Genomic DNA, 26000 nt, shown 5'->3' on the forward strand with positions numbered 1-26000 from the left:
GTAAACAAACCGTTTCGTACCCACTTAATCATGTTATAAATTTATTTTTCGCTGGAGCTTTATGGATAATGAAGACACATTATCATAACAGTTCTCTAATCTCTGTCCTCCTGTTTAGCAACAAAAACAGCATTTCAGAACCAATGTGCTTATTATTTGCTGTGACAAGTTTATGGACAAATCAAAGCTTACACACAAAGAAAATATTGAATTTGTATCATCAGATGGTAACCAAATAATTATATTGTAAAGTATATTGTAAAGAATTGTAAAGTAAACTTTACAATTCCTCTAATTGTTTAATTTATTATTGCTGAAACCATCAAATCAAACTTAATATTTTCATTCTAATAAAGACAAATACACATTTCAGATTTGTGCTCTATTTTTAAATTCAAGCAAATATGGGAGCCTTCTGCTGATCTGGGGGTTGTAATAAGTGACTTTGCCATTTTCTCAAAACTAATATACACCACACTTAGATTTTAGTTCTGATCCCCTTTTGAAGTAGTTGACTCAAATATAACCCCCTGATCAAGATAATCATACGTGACCTTCCATTAGTATGTTATTCATGTGAGTTATACTGGTGCTGGTCAAAAAATTTTAATATCATAAAAAAGTTTATTTAAATCAGTAGTTGTGAAACAAAACCCATTCGAAAATGTAGGGGACGATTCACAAAGAGAGAACAGCAGCTGGAGTCAAGAAAAAACATAAAAAAATCTTCTGTGAGTAAAAAATGGTACACATTGCTACTGTTTAAGAAATCACATAAAACATGGTTTTATAGGCCATGGTGCCTATAAATCCCGTCCAAAAGCCATTTTAAAGACATTCTGAGCGGCAAAAATAAAGATGTTTATTCATGATGTCATGCGTCATTGAACAAGCAGCATTCGGTGGCCTAAATAAACACATTTTTGCCAACCATAATTCATCTTAAAATGTTCTTGCAGGATTCTTGCGGTATTTTTACGATGTGCTAATGCTGTTTTTGTCATAACGTTTTAATCAGATGTGTGATAAAAGTGGTGATTTGTGGCACTTTTGGGTTGCCAAATCAGTTGGTGACATAAATAAATAAATAAATAAATAAATAAATAAATAAATAAATAAATAAATAAATAAATAAATAAATAAATAAATAATGACGTGAAATGGCAATAGGGGTGAAATTTCTATGAAAGGCCCCACAGCAGATAAATAAATATTCATGTTAAAATATTATTAAATTGCATTGATTTGAGAAATTGTATTACTTCCTCCTAATATGTAAATGATAAATAAATTGTTTGCTCATGCAGTAAAATGGATAAAGGAAGGGATGAAATAGAAATGAGAAAGTGACTTTATGTTAATTTTTCTAGTTGTGTTTTTATTGATTAATTATGGAGACACATAATCGGCGGTACGAAACGTCCATCCGTGCTCGGAGAGATTCAGGAACAAATGTTAACCACCAGAGGGCGTAATTATGTAACTCCAAGAAAAGTCGAAACGTAAATTCAATTTTAAGACATTTATTATTTCTATTTAACGCCCCTTCGAAATAGTTTATTTTATTGTATTTTTGTAGGTTTGAATTCTACATAATTGGCCGGGAATTTCTCCTTCTTCAAAAGAGATCTGACAAAAAAAGTCCGTCTGTTTTATCAGAGATGATCATGAAGAGAGCAAAATTCACAATAGAAGATGTTCTGAATTTTGATTTTCTTTATTGTATGTTGGTTCATAAAATCTGATTATTATTATTATTATTATTATTATTATTATTATTATTATTATTATTATTATTATTATTGTTATTATTATTATTATTATTATTATTATTTTATTTTATTTTATTTAATATGGCAAAACCAGCAACAATAAAACTTTGAAAGATTTCAAGGGAAGCACGATAACTTCTGATCAGGAACATTTTGTTTAAGATTGCTAAATAAAGGCTCCACCTGTGTATGGCAGGTTAGTATAGCATCTAATTAAATCACGTGCTTAAGCGCTTGTCTCTTATCATAAATGTCGAATATAAACCGAAATAATTTGAGAATATAGTCGCGAAATTTGGAGAATGAAGTGGTAATTTTATGAGAACTTTAACACAAAAAATATTCTAGTTTTTTTTTCTGCTACATTGTAATATTGAGTCAGCCTTCTGGAAAACTGCATCTTTATTCTGCTAATATTATGACTATATTCTCGTAATTAAACGGATATTTTTGCATTCTACCCTTAGTATTCGATCATACAACTTTCAGAAGGGATAACTGAAGTAAAAGCTACTTTTTGAAAATACATTCTGCCATTTGTAATTTATATACCATAAAAAGTGAGAAAAATTTGAAATCATATTTGGTATGGGGAAAATGTCAGATTTTCATTTTAAGCCATATCATCCAGCTCTGTGTAAACACACTAGAACAGTGCAAAGTACTTCCAGTGACAGTATCTTTGAAGTAATATTACATTATGATGTAATATCATAATCACTATGATATTACATCACGATGTAATATCATAATGTTATATTATCGCCATGGTGGGCGACTGTGGCTCAATGGTAGAGTAGTCGTCTTGCAATCGGAAGGTTGTAGGTTCGACTCCTGCCACATCGGTAGGCGCATCGGTAGGCGCTTAACCCCAAATTGCCTACCGATCTGCATATCGGTGTATGAATGGGTGAATGTGAATGTATGACTCTAGTGTAAAGCACATATATATAAGTTCAGTCCATTCCATGATGGAGTATTGGGGTCACAATAAAAACGTAAAAAATGAGAATATAAGTCAGAATATTACGAAAATTAAGAAAAAAAAGTCATAATAGTAAGAAAATAAAGTTGAATTAATTTGAAAATGAAGTTGTAGTGTTACGAGAAGAAAGTTGAAATATTGTGATTTTATCCTGGTAAAAGTATGACTTTATTCTCACAATATTGTGACTTTATTCCCATTTTATTAAAACTTTATTTTATTAAAACTCGTATTATTTCGACTTTACTCTCGTAATATAACGTTTTCATAATTGTATTACTTTTTTCTTGCACATTTTCTTAGCATGGCCCTAATACATCCCTTGCTCTTATTCGCTTACATATTAATTTGTGTCTATTATATGACAAACTGTCCTGCCATACCTGTGTGGCTCGGCCCCAGCAGCCGTGTCAGAGTCTCCACGTAAAAACCTGCGTGGGGAGTTGGATCTCAGAGTAGTTCAGGACCTGCGAGCGGAATGGCGGCTCCTCGGAGTTTCTTCTCTGTCTGCGGGTTTTTTCTGCTTTTCGCCGCTGGATCCGGGACTTTAGGCTACAGGCGAGCAAACCAGGAGCGTTGCGGCTACAAGGTAAAAAACAAAACAAAACAAATTTTAAAAAGATCACAACTTTTCTATCTGTTTCGCAGCTTTCAGCATTCAGAGGTAGAAAGGTTTGTTTCTGGTCTGATGTAGAGAAGAGCGTGTCTCCATACCTGTGCTGGTGCTGGGCTGCGGTTTTTAAAGCACACAAACTTCCTCGACGTGTTTCTCAAAATAATGAAGTTTGGATGTATTTCAGTACATTTAAATGTTTATTAACAGCTTTTAGCCACATTTTCCAAACATACCAACACTTAAACAAGTTATTCCTTATAGTGATCTAAAATAAACCACCTGGTGCGTTAAAAGGTTTCAGCCATCTGTGTTTTTCTGCTGGATTTTAAAGCATTAAACCAGAACAGACATCTTAATTTTTCTTAAGTTGTTTTTTGTCAGATTTTTATATTGGATATATACTGTCAAAAAAACTGAAGATTTTAGGTAGATTCAGTTAATCTTAAAACTCCTGTTCTGCTTTCATACTTCATGGAAAAATAAATATTTTACATAAATAAAAAGACAAACAAACAAACAAAACTCTCAGATGGTTGATGATGGGTTTTAATTCTTTATCCATTTGGAATACTTTATTTTTAATGTGCTGTAAAACTCATTGTATACAGATATTATTATTATTATTATTATTATTATTATTATTATTATTATTATTATTATTATTATTATTATTATTATTATTATTTAGTTTGATTCCTTTTTTTGTTGTTTAAAACCTGACCTTTTCAGGTATGAAATGTTTGGTTTGCCAGCACATCAATTCCCAAGATAACCCCTAACCATAACCCTAATCTAGTATCTGCGCTGCAGTACATGATTTTACGTTTACATGTCAACAGCTAAGCTACAGAGTTATTAATGGTTTAATTTATTGGAAATAATTTGGCTATTTTAAAAATACTCAGTAAAATGCAGCTAAGCAACAATTAGTGGAAGTGGAGTTTAAAACAGATACATATCTAATTAAATTAACATTATTATGACTATTTATGTCCAGTTTTTAAAATAAAACAGAAAATAATTTTGAATGAATATTAATAGGTGTGTGTGTGTGTGTGTGTGTGTGTGTGTGTGTGTGTGTGTGTGTGTGTGTGTGTGAGGTTATAGATTTTAACGAGTAGCAAACTAAACCTTTGAAGTCCATGTGTTATTTAAGTGTGTTGTATTATTTTAACTTGTTGAACGTAACAAAAGAGACAAAATTTACAGTAAACAAATTTGATTTCTTAGGTTTCCTTAAAAGTGGATGTTATTTGTGTAACAACTATAATAACAATATAGAAATAGTTTTTCCATGGGTAATGCCATTTACTTTGTATTATTCAGGCTAGCATATGTTATCATGCTGGCTTGTTGCTCTTGGGGCCCCCTGGTGGTGTGTGGGGCTCAAAGCAGCTGCTTATGCCTTGGGCCGGCCCTGGTGATTTTATTGGTATGGATTTGGATCCATTTGGGAAACAATTAGCTTTCAATTCAAGCCGTTAGTCTTCAGTGACGTTTGTTCCAAGTCCCCATTGTCTCCATGTAAATTTGTTTTTCTGTGCATTTCTTTCAAGACGAAATGAGAATTAAATTAGATGTTTCTTTTGCAGTTCGAATCACAATCAATGCTGTCTGAATCATTGTTTGGTTGGTTTCTGATGGAGTCGACGGGTCGGTGTCGAGTTTTCTCCTGTTGATAGACAATTCCTACCTTCCTTTGATGCTTTCCTGCATGTCATCCTGGTTTCCTCTTTACAGCTTTGAAGTGTTTTCTACAGGAAGCCTCACACTGTTTACTCTGCTGAAGCATTCCTTCCTGCAGCCCCACCCCCAAACGCACACACAAACGCGCACGCACACACACACACACACACACACACACACACACACATGTTTGCATGGCTACCCTTGTGGGGACTTTCCATTGACTTCCATTCATTTCCACGCCCTAATCCTAACCAAAACTCAATTCACACCTTAGTCCTAAATCTGACCCCTGACCCAAAAACAGAGTTTCCCCTTATGAGGATCAGGCTTCAGTCCCCATAAGGAGCAGTGGGTCCTCACAAAGAAACGCACACACACACACACACACACACACTGTCTCCTGCTTCCTGTCCTTTCAGATCAAAGCGTGCAAGATGGGGGCGTGCCGCCGGCTCTGCTACAGGTGTGAGCTTATTAAAGCCTCTGTCTGGTAATTTCATGTCTGTTTGAAAAGAGTCCTGCTTTGGTCTGGCATGATATTTCATGACTGATCAAATTATAGGCACTTCAGGTCCCAGAGGCTCGTCTCTTTGGTCCTTTTAACTCCTGGTGGAAGAATCTACGTCTTTTGTGGGTTTTTTGACTTCAGCTTTGAAGGCAGATGTTTACAACATGCAAAAGCTTCCCAGTTTCTAAGTTAATTGCTTGATAAATGAAAGTGTGCTCCATGATTTCCGTTCTGATGGTTAATATTTTTGAAGGAAAACAATCAAGTTGTTTTTATTTCCACTATATTTGTTGTTTTTGGTTGTTGTTTTTTATTTGGGATATTTAAAATGTCTTCCAGTTCCAGTGTTAAAGATGAAGTGTTAAAATTTTATAGAGAATATATATATATTTTTACATATTTTTTAAACCGTCATTATGTTGTCACAGTTTATGAGACAGACGATCTGTGAAAAGGTAGAAATTGTTCTATTGCCGTCTGAAATGTACTACAGACCAAAAACCACCAATTGACTTAAACATACAGCCACACCAGAGGGGTGTGGCTGTATGTCTTTCATTAATACACATATATTCTATTATTCAGAAAAATATTAATAAACATCATCATAAATAGTTGGACAGAGGACAGTTATGGAGACTGGTCAGTGTTGGGGACACTTCCGCTAACATGCTAACTGTGGAGCGGACTTTTCCTTTAATGCTAAACATTTTTGATGACTTTGAGAACACTTAGCACACTTAGCTTCCACAAAATACATTTTTCTGGATAAATTTTAAAGTACTAATTTACTTGGCTGTGTTTTTTACTTTCACTTGAATAAAGTTCAACATCCAAGTAAAACAGCTTTATTTATTAAAGTAATTGGGGCCTGCCCCATAGCATTGCATGGCAGGCACCTATTGTTCTACACCCAATAGAACGTTTCTTTATTCTTAACTTTTTCTTCCGTCACCCGGAATGCGGCTTGTACCGCTGTGAGCCCACCCACAAAAGTGCCCGGGAGGTGCACTTTTGCACCGATTCCTTATAAAAATAATAAGGAATCGGACTCACGATGGCGAAGTAAAAAGCGAAAAACGAGCAAAATTTCCAACTGCCGAAACGCAGAGCATAACTGACACCAACTGCCGCTTTTTTAGAGTGAGAATTTAAGCAGATTTTTGACCCCAAAGCAATTTTGAAATCGCCGTCACGCCCACAAATATCGCCCTATCGATATCAAACTCGGTCATGACATTGATACGCATGCCTGCTCCGGTAAAATGTGTTCGATATTTCTCTAGCGCTTACGGTTTTCTGTCAAGGTGCCTCAGAGCAAAATCATGCGCCAGGGCAACTGACGCTCTCCCAGGTTCACTTCCATGTATTTCTGAAAATTTTCTGAGCCCTGCACACACTATATTTTGTCTCATCACTGCAATTACTGTGAATGAGGTAAAAATATGAATTGCGGTACTATCGGAGAAGACAAATAGCCCTCTCATACGCTTCAAACAGTTTTCGAATATGTATTACGGTTCCTGAACGGCAAAGGTTTGTTCGGAGTGCTTTTTCCATATTAATTGGCTGGGTGTCTCACAAAGATAGAATTTTTTTCCCCCCTTTCTGTCTCACACAGACATGACAGTTAGCAGCTGATCCATTACCATAGCAACGGAACACATGAGGCCAGAGCAGCTGATTTATGAGAGGACACTCTGGAATGAGCTGGCCTTTAGAACTACTTGTGTTTTGGGCATTTTATAACTGATTTTAACAAACCATTGTTACACACAGGATTAGTGTGAAATTTTTAAATAAAACTTAATGGAAATTTCCCAATAAAAGCCCCAATATCTCTGTCAGGTGAGTGCAGCGCCGTAAGGCGCTGCAATAATATCAGCCTATATTATCTTTTCCTCTCAGGTTATGGCACTGGCTTGCTGTGCAAGCCAGTGCAATGGCATTAACCTTTGACCTAATGATATTAAGTAGGACAACCAAAACGCCATATCTGTAGTTCTAACTGACACTCAGTTAAAACAGAGCTTCCATTTAGAATTACTGGCTGTTTAGGCCAGTAAATAAGGGATTTAACCCAAACACTGTTAGGCATTGGATTAGTGTGGGCATTTAATATGAAGCTTATGTTTATTTTTCAAAATAAAAGCCTTCATATTGCCCTCAGGTAAATGCATCGCCGTAAGGCTTTATATTCTTCTCTCAGGTTAGGTTCATTAGCATTAGCCTTTTAGCTTAAATAAGCTATTATTAAGGCGCTGCAATAATATCAGCCTATATTATCTTTTCCTCTCAGGTTATGGCATTAACCTTTGACCTAATGATATTAAATAGGACTATCAGAACACCATATCTGTAGTTCTAACTAACACTAATATGTTTCTGCATTATCTGTTTTTCTCAAGTTAGGGAACTGCCTTGCTGCGCAAGGCAGTTCATTAAGATGAGACTTTTACCTTAAATAAGCTATTAGCTATTTTTCTTACTTATTAGTCATTTTAAATATACTGAATGGAGTAAGTCAATTACAGACAACATTCAAATGATACTACACATGCTATTGGCCGCATTTAGGTAAGGAGATGTTCAGCCTGCTTTGATCAGAAAAACTAAGGAAACCTAAGAAATTAAAACTATTAGGATTCCATCTCTCCCTGTGTGTTTCATTGTCATGACAGTTGAGCTGCTCTTTAGAACTACAAAGACTGAAGGTTAGAACTACAACATGGTGGAACTATCAGTTACTACAGAGGAGGTCTGCGCTGGCCTTTAGAACTACTTGTGTTTTGAGCATTATAGAACCGATTTAACACATTCACTGTTACACATGGGATGAGTTTGGCCCTTCCAAATGAAGCTTAGCACTAATTTCAAAATAAAAGCCTTGGCAATTTTTACATCATGTATTTGCTCTTTTTGGCTTTATGTGACTGGTTTATCCAAAGCACTCTTACACACTGGATTAGTGTGGGCATTTAATATGAAGCTTACTGCAAATTTCAAAATAAAAGCCTCAATATGACCCTCAGGTCAGTTATTGGCCTGTATTATCTTTTCCTCTCAGTGCATTAACATTAACCTTTGACCTAATGATGATAAATAGGACTACAAAACCCCATATCTGTAGTTGTAACTAACACCAATATGATTCTGCATTATATATTAAATAAGCTATTAGCTATTTTTCTGACTTATTAGCCATGTTTAGTATACTTAATGGTGTAAGTCAAGTATAGACAACATGCTAGTGAGCTGATTATCATGCTGAATCGTGCATGTCCATGTTAGTCAACATTCTTGTGATTCTCCACATGCTTCTTTTGAATTTTTGAGCTAAGCTTAGCATTGATGCAAATTTTTAGCATCAGAACACTGGGTCCAAACCGACGGGCGCACTTTGGCAGGCCCCAGTTAAATTTCTTCAGGAATTTTCTAGTATTCATATTATTATTGCTGTTATTACTAAGAATAATAACAATTATTAGTAGAAACAAGTTGAAAATTATTTTCCATTATCCATCTATTATCTAATGTGCACAAAAACTTTTTGTCCTGAGGGAAGAAGCCGGAGCACCCGGAGAGAACCCACTCATGCTCATGGAGAACATGCAAACCCCAAGCATAAAGATCCCAGGCTGGGATTTGTACTTTTTACTCTTTTATTGTCTTTGTTTTCTTTTTCATGTAATCTGGACCCTGAGTCTGTAATAAAAATCTAATCTATCTAAACCCAAGACTTTATTTCTGCAAGGCAGCAGTGCTACCAACTGTTCAGCCCTGACGCAATAGTGAAGCGTCTATTAGACTCTGACTGAGACGTCTGCCATAAAGAGGAGCGTGACAGACGTACCATGTTGTCAGTCAAACTGCACTACAACAAAAATTTTTCACCTTACGTCTACGCGGTGGTTTTCCGACTTCTTCGCTGCAGATATTGCTGCCGGGTAATATTGGTCTTTGGACCTTGGGAGATTGGCATTGATGGGGTACAGATCTTTGCGGCGCTTTTGTCAGAGCTGAAGTTGGATTGTCTTCCAAATCCTTTTTCGAAGATGTGTTTTCAGATGGAAATATCTGAACATTCTCATTAGATAAGGACAAGTCATATAAATCAAAAGAATCAGAAGAACTGTATGAACTGGAGGAATTGTTCCCTAATACAATATCATCTTCAGAGAAATCAAGGATGCTGTCTTCTGACAACTCACAGCTAGTCTCAGGTGGGGAAGTTTGATGGTTTTTAGCTTGATAAGAATCAAAAAGGTAAGCATCGAATATATCATACTCCGAGACAGTGGACACATCCTGAGACCTTTGCGTTTCCTCTAACAAAACTTCTCCAGCCGGAGAAGTGTTAAAAAGAAAACTGTCAAAATGATCGCACTCCGTGCCCTTGTCCTGACTTGTTTCAAAAGATATCCCAGGAAGCAGGTAGTTAAAAGCTTTCCTCACTCCAGTAGTGATTAAATAGCCAGCCCCAAAAGACAGGGGAAAAAACACGGTGGCTAAGACCTCTTCCATTCCAAAAAATCTTGCAAAGAACCGTCCTAATCGTCAAAGAGTTAGTTGTATACTACTTGATGTTGAGAGATGAAAGCATTCATAATCTCAGATGTTCTTTGATCTATGACAGATCCATGTCATAGAAGTCGTCATAGCAACAAGGATCTCACTGTAGTTCTAAGGGAATGTCTTGCTTCTGATCGTTGCTATGGAAATGGTCAGGTCAGATCTACATGACTCAAACTGGTGGTAACCCTTTGCAACTGCATCACTTAATCATTTCAGGCGAATAATTAATCATGACGGACGTGTATATTTCCGGAGGCTAGGGATTAAAAGAGGGACTTTGACAGTTAAATATTAAGTTTAGATTGATAATGGTATATTAAAACCATTAATTTAAGTAGAGTTTTTCATCATTCTATCAGGCTTATAATTTTGAATTATACTTGACTTAAAATATCTTTAAAATTAAAATGAAATGTAACTTACAGGCATTTGCTGCTGCTGTTGTTGTTGTAAAATGTGACAAGAAACTTTGCCTGCTTGGAGAAGAGCTACAAAGAAATAATTTTGGTTTAATAATTTTACGTTAGAATAAGTAAAGAATAAAAATTGTTCCCAAAGAAATGATGCTGCCCCTCGCATATTAGATGGGTTGTAAACTCAAACACATTTTTTTTGTATGGTGCGGAAATGTAAACATTAGACACAATATAATGTCTTCCAGCTTTTTCTGTGTAATTGAGAGCTGGACACAAACAGCAGCACAGCGTCAGCAGCCCACATTGCTGATAGATGAGAAGGAGATAAATAGTCCGTTTCTATGCTTTCCTGAAAAACTGGTTATGAGTTTGTTGGTATTTCACTTTTTTGTATATTAACTATTAAACAAACTGGTAAACAAATGTTTATATCTATTTTTAAAAGAATAGTAGCTTTTCTCTCATGTCTCTGTAAGATGACCAGCATTAGCAGCTTTTGGTGACATTATCATTAATAATTATTAGATTGTTTTTGAATACGATGCAGGATTTAAATTAAACTGATGAAGGTGGTCTATGTGTCTAGTTGGGACTTGCCATGCAAAGCAATGGCAGGAAACTATTACTCTACACCCAATAAGGTGTGTCTTTATTCTTTAGTTCTTCATCCGTGACCGTTAATACTGGTCCAATGGTGGGATGGACCCCTATAAAAGTGGTATCAAAACGTGCGACCACTGATTTATTTGACTGGTTTATCCACAGCACTGTCTCCTCATGCAGTCGATCGCGCTGCAGCTTCCTGTGGCGTCCACGCTGACTTTTGGCGTTGGAACTCCGGGTCCAGACCGACAGGCACGCTCTGGCAGGCCCCGTTTAAATTTCTTCAGAAATTTTCTAGTTCTCCATGTGCTTCAGAATTAGCGTCTGCTAAGTACCGTATTAGTGTAGTAGTTTAGCTTTAGCAGAACTAATATTTATGATTATTGCTTTAGAGTTAGCCCAGCAAACATTTTGCCCACCACTGAGGATTATGTTTTAATTCCTCTAAAGCTACAACTTTACCCAACGCTTCAGCATTAGCACTTTAGCGTTAGCTACTGCTAAGGACATGTGGGTATAGTGGTTTAGCATTAGCAGAACTAATGTTTATGATTTTGATTCAGGGTAAGCACTGCCAAACACTAAGGATTATGTTGTAATTCCTAAGCTAAAGTTTGAGCATTTTTGTTTTTTATGATCAGCTTTTTACTTGATTTAATTTAAAAAAACAAAACAAAAAAGTTCACACTGATAAGTTTGTTTATCAGCCTTAGAAAGAAATTCATAATCTGAATCAGCAGCTGGTAAAAGCCTAGTCAGTGCAAACCGACAGTGTAACTGGAGCTGATTTCCAGTTTCTTTTTTAAGTTATTTCTTTTGTTGCACTGTGAATGCAGCAAAATGGAAAACTCTTCCAGAAGTCTGAACCTTCAGAAGCTCCCGCAGCTGCAGTAAACCTCCAGCAGAGCCTGGAGGAAACCATAGACCCACAGTGGGTCATCAGGAACATTTGGTCTGCACTGCAGAAAAACATCTGTCTCTAAAGTCACAAAATCACCTTCAGGTTTTCGGTTTCAGCCATCATAAACCAATATTGACTAAACGTAAGGAAACCTCAAACTTGAACTCAAGCATTCTGAAACAAACAGATTCTAGGAACTAAAAAACATCCCATAAATCTGATGGATGAGCAGTTCCTGTGCTCTGGACACAAAGAAGAGAAGAAAGTGGTAAAGCCATTAAAATAGAGGCTGAGGTACAAAAGCACAGCATGTTTTGAAGGAAGAACTGCTGTTCGGGTCACATTTAAAGGGCTCATAAAAGCTGAGTTCAAGTGAACGGCTGATTGCTGGAGGTGTGTGAAGAAAACAGGATGTGATGTCACCTGCGAATGGACTAACAGTTTGATGATTGTCGCTTTTACTTTGACATGCCAAATCTGATTGTACTCAATATGAGTTTTATCTTTATGATGCACATAAATAGTCCAAACTATCTTGTTTTTAATTCACTTTAACGTAAAACCGATTCTGCTCCTTGAAAAACTGGTTTGATCCGACGTCCTGAACATTTATCTGAATTCTTTTTTCAGTTTTCACCAAGCTTGCATTCAATTACCAGTGTGAAAAAAAAACCATATTTTTAAATGTTTGACTTGGTAACTGAAGGAAAATGTCTGGCTTTTATGTAATGCACTGCAAAAACTCAAGATCTTACTAAATAATTTTGGTCTAGTTTTTAGTGCAAATATCTTATTACATTTGAACAAACTTACAATGAACTTTTCAACTAGAGTAACCCAGTAAATCCTTACTATTGATTTAAGAAGTACTATTTCTATTTGCAGATTACTTCAGTTATAACAACGATATATTTTCCCATGTAATAAGTGGAACTAGAACTTCTTCATCAATATTAAGGAATTGTTGTCTTAAAACAAGTTCCCACTTCTTGCTGAAAAGATAATCGCAAGTTAGTTTTGTCTTATTTTAGGAAACAAGAAACTGAGCCAAAAATATGTGGTAAGGTTTTGTGTTTTTGCAGTGTATTACATAAAAGTCAGATTTTTTCCCTCGGTAAGCAAGTCAAACGCTGACATTCTCCGTTTTTTTCCCACTGGTATTTGAATGCAACCTTGCTGAAAACTTTCATTTTGTTTGGTAAATGCAGTTCTGAGACTGCACTGCAAAAACAAAACATCTCAAGAATTTTAGTCTTTCTGCTGCAAACATCTTTTTACACTTGAAATAAGGCAAAAATAACTTATAAGTAACTTTTCAGCAAAACATGAAACAATAATTCTTTAGTACTGATGAAACATTATTACTGAGAAGAAGACATTTGTTCTGTTATCAGTACTAACCAAACTGGAACTTTTTCATCAGTGTTAAGAAATTATTGACTTAAACATGTTCTGCTGAAAAGTTACTTGTAAGTTAGTTTAGTCTTATCTCAAAAGCACTAAGATATTTACACTAGAAAATAGCCCAAAAATATTTGGTAAAATTTAGAGCTCACTGAATCAAATTAGTGATATTTTACTTATTTGTTCATTAAATAAAAAATATTCAGCTTAGTGAATCTTTTTCCATATAGTTAAATTGGAATTACAGCCGACATTTTAAAAATTTTCTGGTTTTACTCGTTTCATCACACCAGCAGTCAAAATTAAAACATAATAAAAGTGTTTGCTAACTTGATTTGATAGATCTAGCAGGTGTAAATCTGAAGTTTAGAGCCTAATAATTAATATTAATTGATGTACTTGATGAAATCATCTTTCTCTGTAAGGGGAAAATGTCTTTTATTATTTTTATAATAGATTTCTTTATATTCTTGGGTTTAAGTTGAGCCAATTGACAGTTTTCCCAGATTGAACAACTTAAATGTTCTTCAGTTTTAACAACGTTTCAGCAACAATAGTCTCTCTTTTTTTTTTTTTTTTCCTGCTGCCTTCTTGAACTTAACGAAGCGACCGTATGAACGGGTTCTCCACCTGCTGGTTCTGGTTCTGGTTGAAGTGTTTGGTTTCCTGTAGAGCAGAGCACAATGAGTCCCGTTCCCAGCTGCAGTCCAAGACAAAGGAGCGGAACAACGGACCCGGTGGAGAGGCGGCTGAATGACCTGGCTGGACAGAAACGACTGAATCTCTCCAAATAAAACTCCCAGCACTGCTGATCGCATCTTAACGGGTTTCCATGGAAACACAAATCTCAATTAGTTGATTGATTAATCTATTTTGAATCTTAGTCATCTCTGAGCTTAAAGTGGTAATTTTAATCATTTTCATCCTCATTTTTTACTGGCCGTATAATTGTGCGATCTTAAAATAAATTAGCTTAATGATAACACACCAATTTTAAAAAAAATAAACATTTTTTTTGATAAAATATTTTTGCACTAGCTGGGTTTAGGTTTACACAGTTATTTTACTTAACATTGGAAAAATGTCTTGTAAAATAAGATATTATTTTACAATAGACATGAGTTCCATAAGACATTTATTGTTGTTTTAATAAGTAAAATAATCTGCCTGTGGAACATCAAAATTAAGGATTATTTACTTAAAATAAACCCCTACATGTTGCTGAAAAGTTACTTGTAAGTCAGTTTTAGTTTAGGGTGTACTAACATATTTGCACTAAAAGCTGCACCAAAAATATTTGAGTTTTTGTGTTTTTTGTTTGTTTTTTTGGCGCCTGAAGGTCTCCGTCATTAGCTGTAGAAGATAATAGTAACATATCTCAATAAGGGCAACTAGCTGACCGACATTGACCAGAAATCTGTGGAGATGTTTGTGTAAATTGATGAAAAGTTATTGGAGAAATCAATTAGAACCTGTGAATTAATTGTTGCTTTAAAAATTTAGCTTTTCCTGCTGAATATCACTGATGAAGATTTTCTTGCGTAACTCACGGTGCACAAACTTGCTGGGTTTTTATGGGGAAATATTCAGATTGCTTTTAAAGAAACATATTTTTTCCCTGCTTAAGCAGTGAAGTTTGTCCCAAAGCCGTTCAGAAGGACAGGATGATGGATCTTTCCTTTCAAGCACATCTGCTGAAGCGATCACATCCGCCTCCGTGGAGGAAAACCAGGAAATCTTCCTGCTTCCTCCACATCTTTCTCTGGATTTGTCATCCTTCTCGTCCTGCGGCGTCGTTTCGAGTCGCGTCTCGTCGTCTTCCAGGGCCTCGTGTGTTTTTGGCATCAGGGGGAATCCGAGGTCGTCACGGCCGGATGGGCGGCCGATGCGAAACACGTGTCCTTTGTAGCGATGGAAACCCGGATGACATCAGATGCTCCTCCTCTGAGGCTCAAAACAAGCAAAGTGAAATATTTTGTTCCAGTTCCTAAAGGATTTCTGAAGAGAAAAAGCTTTTTTTCTGCTCCTCTAACTTCAGGTAGCATCTTAAAAGTCCCTTTGCTAAAGTGAGAGTGCTTAAAGGAAATATTTGGATCAGTTATCTTTATTAAAAGCCTTCATTCAAGTTTAAGTTTCAGCGTTTTCTCCAGTGTTTTGTTTTAGCAGTGGTGAGCTGACAATGCTGCTGATTAAAGAACGTAATCAGACCTTTAAATGTTTCATTACGCATGAAAGCCAAACTATGTTAATTAACTTCTCTGCTGTCATTCAAATGCAACACAAGTCACCAAAATTAGGCTTGAACTAAAAATGCCTTTAACTTAAACTTCCTCAGGCATCTTTCTGTCTTTCTGTCTTTCTGTCTTTCCTCCAAACTGACAAAATTTAAAATCACAAACTCATTTCCAATTACAGGAAGCAAAACAAAGCAGTTCTTTTATCAAAACAAACTAAATTTTAGTGAAACATGCCATCCTGATTTCTACACAGATCTGTAAATCATTTTAGATTTTTTTAAATTTAGGCCAGTTTAATAAATGGTTGTTCCAATTCTACTATCGAGTAAAAGCTACTGGATGTTTTTGCTGCTATGCAGGCCTTTTTTCTTTTACTTGAGTAATATTATTATTGCTATGTTTTCATTTTGCCCTCCCAGAATAAGCTGATGCCCCCGGAGCCGCAGCTGCTGCCATGCAGTATTTAATTTAAATTTAAATAAACCCAAATGATACGGTTAACAAAAGATTTTTACGGATTGTTTTGTCATTTTTTTTACTGATCAGTGAAAATTTAGTTTTAAATGTATCACCAGTTGACAGTGATGGTGGACAAGGGCCGCACAGAACGATACGGCGGCCGCAAATGGCCCATGAGCCGCATTTTGGGCACCCCCAGATTAATCTATAAAATAGTCAATTAGTAAAACAATCGTTACTTGGAGACCTCATAGGTAGAAACTAGTTACATTTACTCAGCTGCATTTATTTAAGTAACTTTTTTAGTATTTCTACTGCACTGTACTTTTTACTTTTACTTGAGTACATTTTTTTAAATGAAGTATTTCGAATGAAAAGCAAACATGTTTTAACCAGAAATTGACCAGACTCAGACACACACCTGGAGGTTTTGTTAAAGTTTCAGAAGTTTTAAATTGAAAGAAAAATTGTCTAATTTTGTTATTTTTTGTTACTTAAATGAATTTTTGTCGTTTTGGTCTTTAAAATACCAAACTTTACACTTAATTTTATAATTTGGTGTCTCAGTACATCATTTCTTGGACGGCCGGTTTTTGCTTTTACTTCAGTGAAAATATGTTGAAGTAGTGAAGCTCGTAGTTGAGTATATTTCTTTATTCTCTGCCCACCTCTGATTGTCGCCTGCAGAGGAAACCCAGGTGTTACCTGCAGGTCATGTGACTCGTCTGTTTGCAGGGCGGCCAGGACTTGTCTTGATTCCTGTCTTTGTAATAAGAGCGAAGCGAATGAAAAGCTTTTTTACAGGACAAACCTTCACAGCGGGATCAGAGTGGCTCCTCCGGGGTGAGGAAGAGGAGGAGGAGGAGGAAGGAGGCCGGTGCTGGGTGGGGGGGTCATTGAGGAGCAGTCATGCAGGAGGAGGAAGCTGCAGGTTTTGTTCCTGCGGTGGGAAATCTCTGGTTGGCTGCTCCTGAACACACGCTCACACACAGCGCCGGCTTTGTTGCTCCTCGCTCCAGCTTGGCGATTATTCCTCCGGGATTCGCTGCAGATCTGAGATCAGCTGATAAGAGGAGAGTTGAAGTCTGCATGTGGTGCTCAAAGTTCAGCTCTGTGTTTTAAATGGGATCAAAATGTTTAATTTGGTTTCATTTCGGGGTAAACGGCAGATTTTCTGCTCTGGCTGTGATTGGTTACAACTCAAACTGAACTTTTGGTGTAATTTAGTGCAGAAAGCTTAGTTGACTAGAACTGAGACAAAACTAACCTGTAAGTAGCTTTTCAGCAGCAGCTCGTTCCAGTTCCACTGGCAGATTATTTCACTTACAACAAAACATTTTCCATGTTAGAAGAAAAATTATCTGCTGTTTTTCATCACAATTCAGGAATTATTTACTTAAAGCAAGCTCATATTTCTTGCTGAAAAGTCACTTTAAGCCAGTCGTATTTTAAATGCACCAAGATATTTGCTTTGGAAACTAAACTAAACTAGAACGTTTTCATAAATATCAAGGAATGATTGACTTAAAGCAACTTGCTAAAAAGTTATGAGTTAGTTTTGTGTTACTTCAAGAGTACAAAGACATTTATTTGCACTAAACTAGACTAAAACTACTTAGTAAGGTTTTGTGTTTCTTCAGTTCGGTGAATTAATGAAAGCAGTTTGTCTCTGATAAACGGGATCCTGACAGGAGTCGCTGCGTGACTGATGATTCCCGCTGCAGGTTTCCTTAATCCAGCTTTAATCCCGCCTCTCTCTGCCCGTTTATGCTGATTAAAGGTCAGATGGGAATTTGTTTCTCCCCACATCTGGAACTGGTCCGGTCAGTCTAAACAAAATGAGGAAGAGGAGAAGTCTGCTACGTGAACCTTAAAAAGCTGTAATTGAAGGAGTTCCTGTTTAATCAGATCCCAGCATCTCTTCTTTCCCCGCAGGCGTTCAGATTACCTCTCCCTCCGTTTCCTCCAATCCTTCCACCGCTCCTCCCTCTGGTTTGATTAATTGCAGTTTTAGCTTAGTGAGGCTGCAATTAGCTGTCTGATTACGACGGGAGCCGAGTTTGAGTCTGTGTGGCTCGGGGATTCCCAGGGGAGACGCTTTCTTCTCTGATCTTTTGTTTTTCCTGTTTATGTTGTTCTCATGTCCCTTTTAGAAAGTGGATTTTTGCAGGGAGATCAGCAGGAGGTCGGACAGTTGCTCTTCAGTCCATCTAACTTTACTTTTCATCGTTTGCCATTTTTTCTCTGCCGTTTTTGCTTCTTTTATTGTCATGCAGCGGTTCGCTGATGTGTCTCTGTCTGTTTGGGCCCCGGGCTCTGGAGCCAGATGGAGCTAAAACAGTAATTACTCGTTAAAAACAACACCTGGGAACAGGAAAGAAGAAAGCTCTTTCTCTGTCTGTCGGACTCTGCACTGCAAAAACACAAAATCTTTCCAATGTTGGTACAGTTTAGTGAAAATATCTTAGTACGTTTGAAATGAGACAAAACCAACTTACAAGTAATTTTTTAGCAACAAATATAATCTTGTTTTAAGTCAATAATTCCTTATTATTGATATAAAAGTTCCAGCTCCACTGAGAGATTAATTCACTGATAATTTAGGAAAATGTCTTGAAATAATCTGCCAGTGGAACTAAAACTAAACTTAAAAGAAAGTAATAATTTAGTTTTAACTTGTCAGCATTTCTTGTTAGTTTTGTCTAATTTCAGGTTTACTGAGATATTTGCACAAGAAACTAAACCAAAATACTTGGTTAGATTTTATGTTTTTTGCAGTCAGAAACTAAAAATCAGATTTTTTTTTTTCCTCTGGTAATTGAATGCAACCTTGCTGAAAACTTTTCTTTCGTTTGGTAAATGCAGCTCTGAAGCTGCACTGTAAAAAAACCAACAGTTTCAGTCTAGTTTCTTGTAAATATCTTATTACACTTTTCAGCAGGATATGAGTTTATTTTAAACCAGTAAATCCTTAAATTATTACTATTTACTAATAATTACTATTACTTACTAAGTTAGTGTTGTTTTATTTCAAGTGTACTAAAATATTTTCAATAGAAACTAGACTGAAAATAGTTGTTTAGATGTTCTGTTTTTTTAGTGCAAAACTTCCCTGAGCATCAAAAGCATCAATTAAATTTTCCAATTTGGAAACAAAAGTTAAAATTTCTGTTTTTGTGATGTGAATATTCAGGATTGAAGCTTAATTTTAAACTGGGGGGGAATGTCACTGGCTCACAGTAAGAGTTGCTTTGGGTGAAGTTTGGAGTGCAAACTCTCACCTTCCCCCTCAGACTAAAGTCGTTAAGTATTATTCGTCTTCAGGAAGCTGGTAATTGCTGTGGGAGGAAGGGGTCTGTGTAACAAACACTTGTATTAGACAGACAGCAGCATTGCCTCCTTATTCGTGTGATTGAAGCTACCTTGTTGCCCCAGTGGGGGTCCGAACACACACGGCTCCAGCCAATAACAGCCTTTTGTGACAGAAGGTGCAAAGCATTTTGATCGCAACAGTCAAAAACTCTGGCAAGAATCTGCATTAAACTAAAACAAAAGCATTTTCAAAGGGTCTGAATGGTTTGAACACATTTTATCTGTTTTTTAGCCCCGTTTAGTCCACTTTAATCCAACTCTGGTCCATTTGCCTGGAAAGTCCGGTTCGTTTTTTGAGCTGCGAATGTGTAATCCAACTGATGTGGATCAAAACATGCTCTGCATCCCAGAACCAAACAGGGAGAAGCAGCAATCAGCTTCTACGCACCACAAATCTGGAACAAACTCCCAGCAAACTGCAAAACAGCCGAAACACTGAGTTCCTTTAATAAAAACCCACCTGGTTTGATTTGCTTTTGAAACGATATAAATTAAACATTAATGAACATTAATGATGACAGAATGTTTCAGTGAATTTGTATGTTTGTGTTTTTATGATGCAAAGCATTTTGAAACGCCTTGTTATACAAATAAACTTCACTGACTGATTGGAGTGTAGCGCTAGCAGGAGAAATTTGTCGTCGTCTTTGAAATCCTCCAATCGCTAAAATCTCCGTTTTTGTTTCCATTTTGTGAAGAAGTAGGTGGCGCTCTGTGTCTTTTCCAGAGGTTCTCATGTTGTTTCCTTCACTGGTTCTTGGTTCCTGTTCACTATTCTGGTGGAGAAATATATCTTATTTATTTACGCCACTGTAAAGTTCAAAAGGCCGGTGTGGCAAACTATCTCTGGTTGAGTCCAACTTTTTATCCAGACTGTAAAATAATCCAAACCGAATCCAAAATGGTTTCATCTGCAGTTTAGAAAGAATTAAAGTTCCCAATAGCTCATCTGCCTCCATGATGAATCTGTTTAAATGTGTTTTTGTTGCAGACAGTATGACTGTAATGTTCTTGGTCACATTGTTCATAAAAGTGGCATTAAAGGAAACTCATTGGTGAGAATCACAGAAAATGTTTGTCTCCCAGGGGAAAAACTTCCCTGCATTGTAATTAAATGCTGCCATGCTGCCAGCGGGACATCAGGGCACACCGCCGTACGAAAACCCTGAGGGTCAAAGGTCAACCCAGCAGTGCAGACAGGCTGAAGGCAATGTCTAAAAAAGATTAAAAAGTGTTTGAGGATTTCCAAATCTCCAGTAAATATTTTTATAGCATTTGTTGTCCTGACTTCTTCGAAGTTGATGGTCAGGATTTGAGTTTGGGCTTCGGTTTTCGTTTGAGGAATGTAGGGCGCCAATGAAGGTTTTCACAAGTACATAATTACCAGCAGATGTGTATGTGTTTGTGTGGACGGTTTGTTGTGGTACAGTGGCTGCTAATAAGCACGCTACACCTCCTATAGCATCCACTCACACACAGCTGGGGTTCCACCTTATTGCTTTCAGGTGTGTATTTGTGGTTCTTGCATGTGGCCACAGCCTGACACCTCTAACGAGACTAAAGGTGGAAAGTTGTATGTGTAGGACAACATAAAAGGCGATGTGAGAGCTATAAAATTGGTAGACCTTTGTTGAAATACGCCTGAAGGGACAATATATTTTTGTGCAGGCGAGAGAAGGAGGAGTATGTGGTAACTTCAGGGTTGGTTTGGATGTAGTAACCAATGATGTAGTTCGTATCTTCTTTACAAATTTCCCAATCCCAGACAGAAAAAAGTCATTAAAGTCCACAAAATTTGTATTCCAAACAAAGAAAGTTGGTGTTTCTTCATCAACTCTGACCTCAGCAGCCAACATGGTTGCCAATTTGTGACTAAATGCTCTTTACAGTTCTGGCATATATTGAGCATGTGCCAATATGTTTAAATGGATAAAGCGCAGAGAATAAAATTTGTATCAATGTGTAAATGCTAATAACAGAACAACTATTAAATCCCACTAGCTTTCCAACTAACTAGAACACTGTTAAGTTAAGAGTGACCTTCCAAAGCTACAGGAGCTGCTGGGAAAGTGCAAAATGTATAAAAATGGTTTAATTAGTAAATATGACAAAACACTTTAGATACACACATTACAAATTAAAATGCATTCCTTATGCATTTGTTTTTATTTAGTTTTTATATGTGCCTTAAATGTAGTGGGAAAAGAGAATATGTGGATTTTATTTTCAAGCGACTGTAGTTATTTAACCTATAAGCCATTTTAAAAATGTAGCTCTATTTATATCCATTTAATTTTCACCTTTAATTTTATTTTTCTCATTAAGTGTATTATTTATTTAGCTTGAGTCCCTTTTTGGAGTTACCATAAGCAACTAGCTAATTATTTAACAGCAGTCTTCTTATACCAACAGATATCTGCTTACGCTAACCACAGGCTGTATTTAATAACAGTTAGCTAATTAAGCTAACAACAAGCTGCATTTGCTAGCTAATTAAGCTAACAACAAGCTGCATTTGCTAGCTAATTAAGCTAACAACAAGCTGCATTTGCTAGCTAATTAAGCTAACAACAAGCTGCATTTGCTAGCTAATTAAGCTAACAACAAGCTGCATTTGCTAGCTAATTAAGCTAACAACAAGCTGCATTTGCTAGCTAATTAAGCTAACAACAAGCTGCATTTGCTAGCTAATTAAGCTAACAACAAGCTGCATTTGCTAGCTAATTAAGCTAACAACAAGCTGCATTTGCTAGCTAATTAAGCTAACAACAAGCTGCATTTGCTAGCTAATTAAGCTAACAACAAGCTGCATTTGCTAGTTAATTAAGCTGACAACAAGCTGCATTTGCTAGCTAATTAAGCTAACAACAAGCTGCATTTGCTAGCTAATTAAGCTAACATAAAGGTTCGTTTAATAACTGGTTACGTGTTTACGGAACCGTTGTCTTATTCCCCGTCATAAAAAAAACCAGATAAATATTGAACTACAGAAGAGAAGAAACCTTTTCTGCTCTGACTTCACGCTTCACCAAAATGTTGTAATGTTTTACTGTTGATTTGGCCATTTTTAAGCTTGAATTGTCTCTGTTTCTGTCTTGCAGGTTCAGTCTGCTGCAGAGGGAGTTCGCAAATTGTTCGTCACCTTCAGGACTGACAGTGAGTTTTTCTCCAAACCGAATGACTGATTTATCTTGAGTCTGATTTTGGTAAATTGGAAGAGTAAGAAACAAACAAATTGCTGTCCCCATCTGTTCCTACTTGTTGTTCACTACTAATTTTAAGAACACAAGAGCGTAGTTGCCTACAGTGCCCCCTTGTGGTGTAAACTCAGAGCATGAGGTGCAGTAGGTAATCGGTTCTAAACACGTTTGTGGTTCTTGGCAGCATGTATTTGTGTTAGGAAGTTTCCTTTTAAAGTTAGCAGTCCTGCAAAAATCTAGTTTTGAGTTTTGTATGTTAAGAAGTTTTAATTTGGATTAAGAGTGCATTCACACCAACCTTTTAGTCAGTTAAACTTCAGTTAAACCAAACGTTTAGTCTGCTTTAATAAAACTCTAGTTTGTTTGTCTAGAAAGTAATCCGACTCTGGTCTGCCTACAAATGGAAGTGAACTGTAGCACAGGGCATTCTGGGTAAATATGACCAAAACAATGCTAGCATTAGCATGAGAAATGGCGTATGATGTTTAGTCAAAGACAAAAGAGAATTCTGCAACATCTAAAATCTGACGCCACTCCAGTTTGGTTTACATTTTGTGAAGAGGGAAGAAAAGCTGAATGTCTTCTTCAGAGGCTTTTGCGTCATTTCCTTCAGTGGTTCTGGGTGCAGCGCCCCCACAGGTTAGGAAGGGAACATGTTTTTTAAAAGAGTTTGGATCGTTTGACATTGCAGTATGAAAGAGAACCACAGCAGCTGAAAATGTAACAAATGTTGCGACTTTGGTCGCATGTTATTATTGTGTCTGGTAGAGACTAAAATGATGTGGGAATAGATTAGAACTCTATTCTAATCTGAAGAATAGATTTCATCCTTCATACCCAAACAGTGTTGATTTTCTCATTCCCAGCATTTCCTAAAGTCCCTGAAAATTGATCACCAGATGAGATCTACTGATTTGAATTCATTCTAAAAAATACATTTTTACTAAAAAAATAAAAAATCAAGTGTTCGGGCATTATGATTAGATTGTTTCCATTGTCTGTCTTTTTCCTCTTTTTTTTTTTTTTTACAAGTCCCCCGGTGTCACCCTCTATTACTTCCCCCATCCGCTGCCTCCTTCATCTTTTGTTCCTTTAACTCGTAAAGTCAAGTTCCTGAGCCGTGGCCAATCCCTGCCTCACGCTTTTGTCCGTGACCATGAGTGAGGAAAGGCTTTAAAATCTCATTTTGCACGTCAGTTTTTGTGTGTGTTTGAATGTCTTGGTAGTTTTTAGTAAAGCAAATGTAGCACATATTTATTTACATATTAGATACAGTTTTGTGTGCTTGTACTGGTTTAAGGCTGCAAAAACACAAAATCTTCACTTAATTTTTTATAGAATATCTTAACTATTTTTGGTCCAATTTCTAATGCAAATTAACTCTTAGTACAATTTAAGACAAAACAAATTCACAAGTAACTTTTGAGCAAGATGTAGGAGTTTGTTTTAAGCCAGTAATTCTTCAGTATTGATGAAGAAAAGTTAATTCCACTGAAGATAATTGTCCTGTTGAAGTAAAATAATCTGCCAGTGTAAGTTTTTTATTAATATTAATAATTTATTGACTTAAAACAAACTCCTACATCTTGCTGAGACATTGCCTGTGAAGTAGTTTCGTCTTATTTCAAGTTTGCTAATATTTTTGCACTAAAAGCTAGACCATAAATAGATGGTAAGATTTTGTGTTTTTCCAGTGCTACAGGATCTACATTATAGATCCAAACTAGTTTCTTACTTTGAAGTCCAAAATCTAGAAGTGTTCAAATTAAAGATGGAGATTTTTATGAATAATAATTGTTCAAATTTTGTTGTTTTTTTTAAATTGCCATCATCTAATTTTTCAAAATGCTTTTTGTTTTGTATTTTCTTACCCACTTTGGGTCCCTTTAATGCAAACGTATAGATGAACAGATGTTTTCTAGAGAAGACATTTAATTTAATTTTATCCAAATTCACAGTGTCTTTGGGATTATTGAGGGGTCAGGAGGTCATGGGACTTTGAAGTGTTGCTTCTGAGAAATAAAAGTTAAAACCTCCATACTTTGAGGCAAATTAAGGCACTGGAGCGTGTTAGCGTGACAATCCTTCCTGCTTGACACACCTCAGTGGTTCCTCTCCTCCAGCTGGATGGAGGACGAAGGAGGAGAGTCGGGCCTCCTTTCTATTCCCAGTGATGTCACGGGGAATATGAAGCGAGGAGACCTTTGACCTCCAGTTGGTTGTTGATGAGCAGAGACGAGGTGTGAATAAATTTAAACCGGGTCACTGCTGATGCTTACATTTTATTAACTTTTTATTAAAATTTGTAAATTTCTTCATTCAAATGTCCTGAAGGCTTTAGCTTGTTTCATAGCCGAAAATGTTGCAAGAAAACATCATCAAAAAGTTTCTATCTACGGAAACCCAGCGGATTGCATCGAGTCGTTGACTTTATCTCTCCTACAGAGCATTCAGGTAGTGACAGATTCTCCTTTAACACAAAGAAACAAATCAGAATCAGAATCAGAACAAGCGGCCGTCTGGGACAACAAAGCAGAGACATAAAAAGCTGAACTGATGTAGGATTATTGTTGGTGTTGACAGCTGATGCTGCCAAAGCAGATGAGAGAAAAATAACTGACAGAAAGCAAAAAGCAGGGATCCACGATTAATTGCAACAATCGACCTTACTTGGGAAATATTCATTTTAGATTTAAAAATAATAAAGTAATAAATAAACTAAATAAAAATAACCCAACTTGCTTTACTGTATTATTTTACTGCGATTGACTAAGCAGCTTCTTTTTCAGAGGTTCTGGTCCAAAAACAGCCACTTATGACTCGTCAGAATGTAAAAGAAGAGATTTTAGAGTCATCCAGGTTTTAATGTCCTCTAGACATGCCTGTAATCTACCCAACGCATCGGATCCATCATGGATCCACATAGCTGAGTATCATCAGCATAATGGTGGATATTTGTCCCATGCTGCCTGATAATTGAAGATTTATTTATTTACATATGTATTTACAAGAAATCTTCCCACTTGAAAGTCACTTGTGGTGTTCCACCGGACTCCACAAGTCCACAATTGCAATAAACAATTGAACCAATTGTTTATGCAAAAAAAAAAAGTTAGAGAATTACAATTACCATGTATTTTGGTATATTTAAATGCATGTCTGTATATGTGTGGTGTGCCACAGGGCTCTATTCTTGCATCATTTCTTTTTTTTATAATAAACACAGATCTCAAAGGATGATGATGAACTCTAAAGGTTTTTAC

The 26000-nt window shown here is 36.4% G+C and overlaps 1 protein-coding gene across 1 annotated transcript in view; it reads left to right on the plus strand.

Moving 5' to 3' along the window:
- The first annotated feature begins 3151 nt into the window (after positions 1-3151).
- il17rd (interleukin 17 receptor D) overlaps positions 3152-26000 on the plus strand; it is a 41641-nt gene continuing 18792 nt past the window's right edge. The window contains exons 1-2 of the mRNA XM_044121743.1: positions 3152-3346; positions 22639-22693. Coding sequence (XP_043977678.1) covers positions 3236-3346; positions 22639-22693 — 166 coding nt within the window. The 5' untranslated portion in view covers positions 3152-3235. The remainder of the gene's footprint in view (positions 3347-22638; positions 22694-26000) is intronic.

The sequence above is a fragment of the Gambusia affinis genome, linkage group LG07 (genome assembly GCF_019740435.1).
Source record: "Gambusia affinis linkage group LG07, SWU_Gaff_1.0, whole genome shotgun sequence".
Taxonomy (NCBI): Eukaryota; Metazoa; Chordata; class Actinopteri; order Cyprinodontiformes; family Poeciliidae; genus Gambusia; species Gambusia affinis.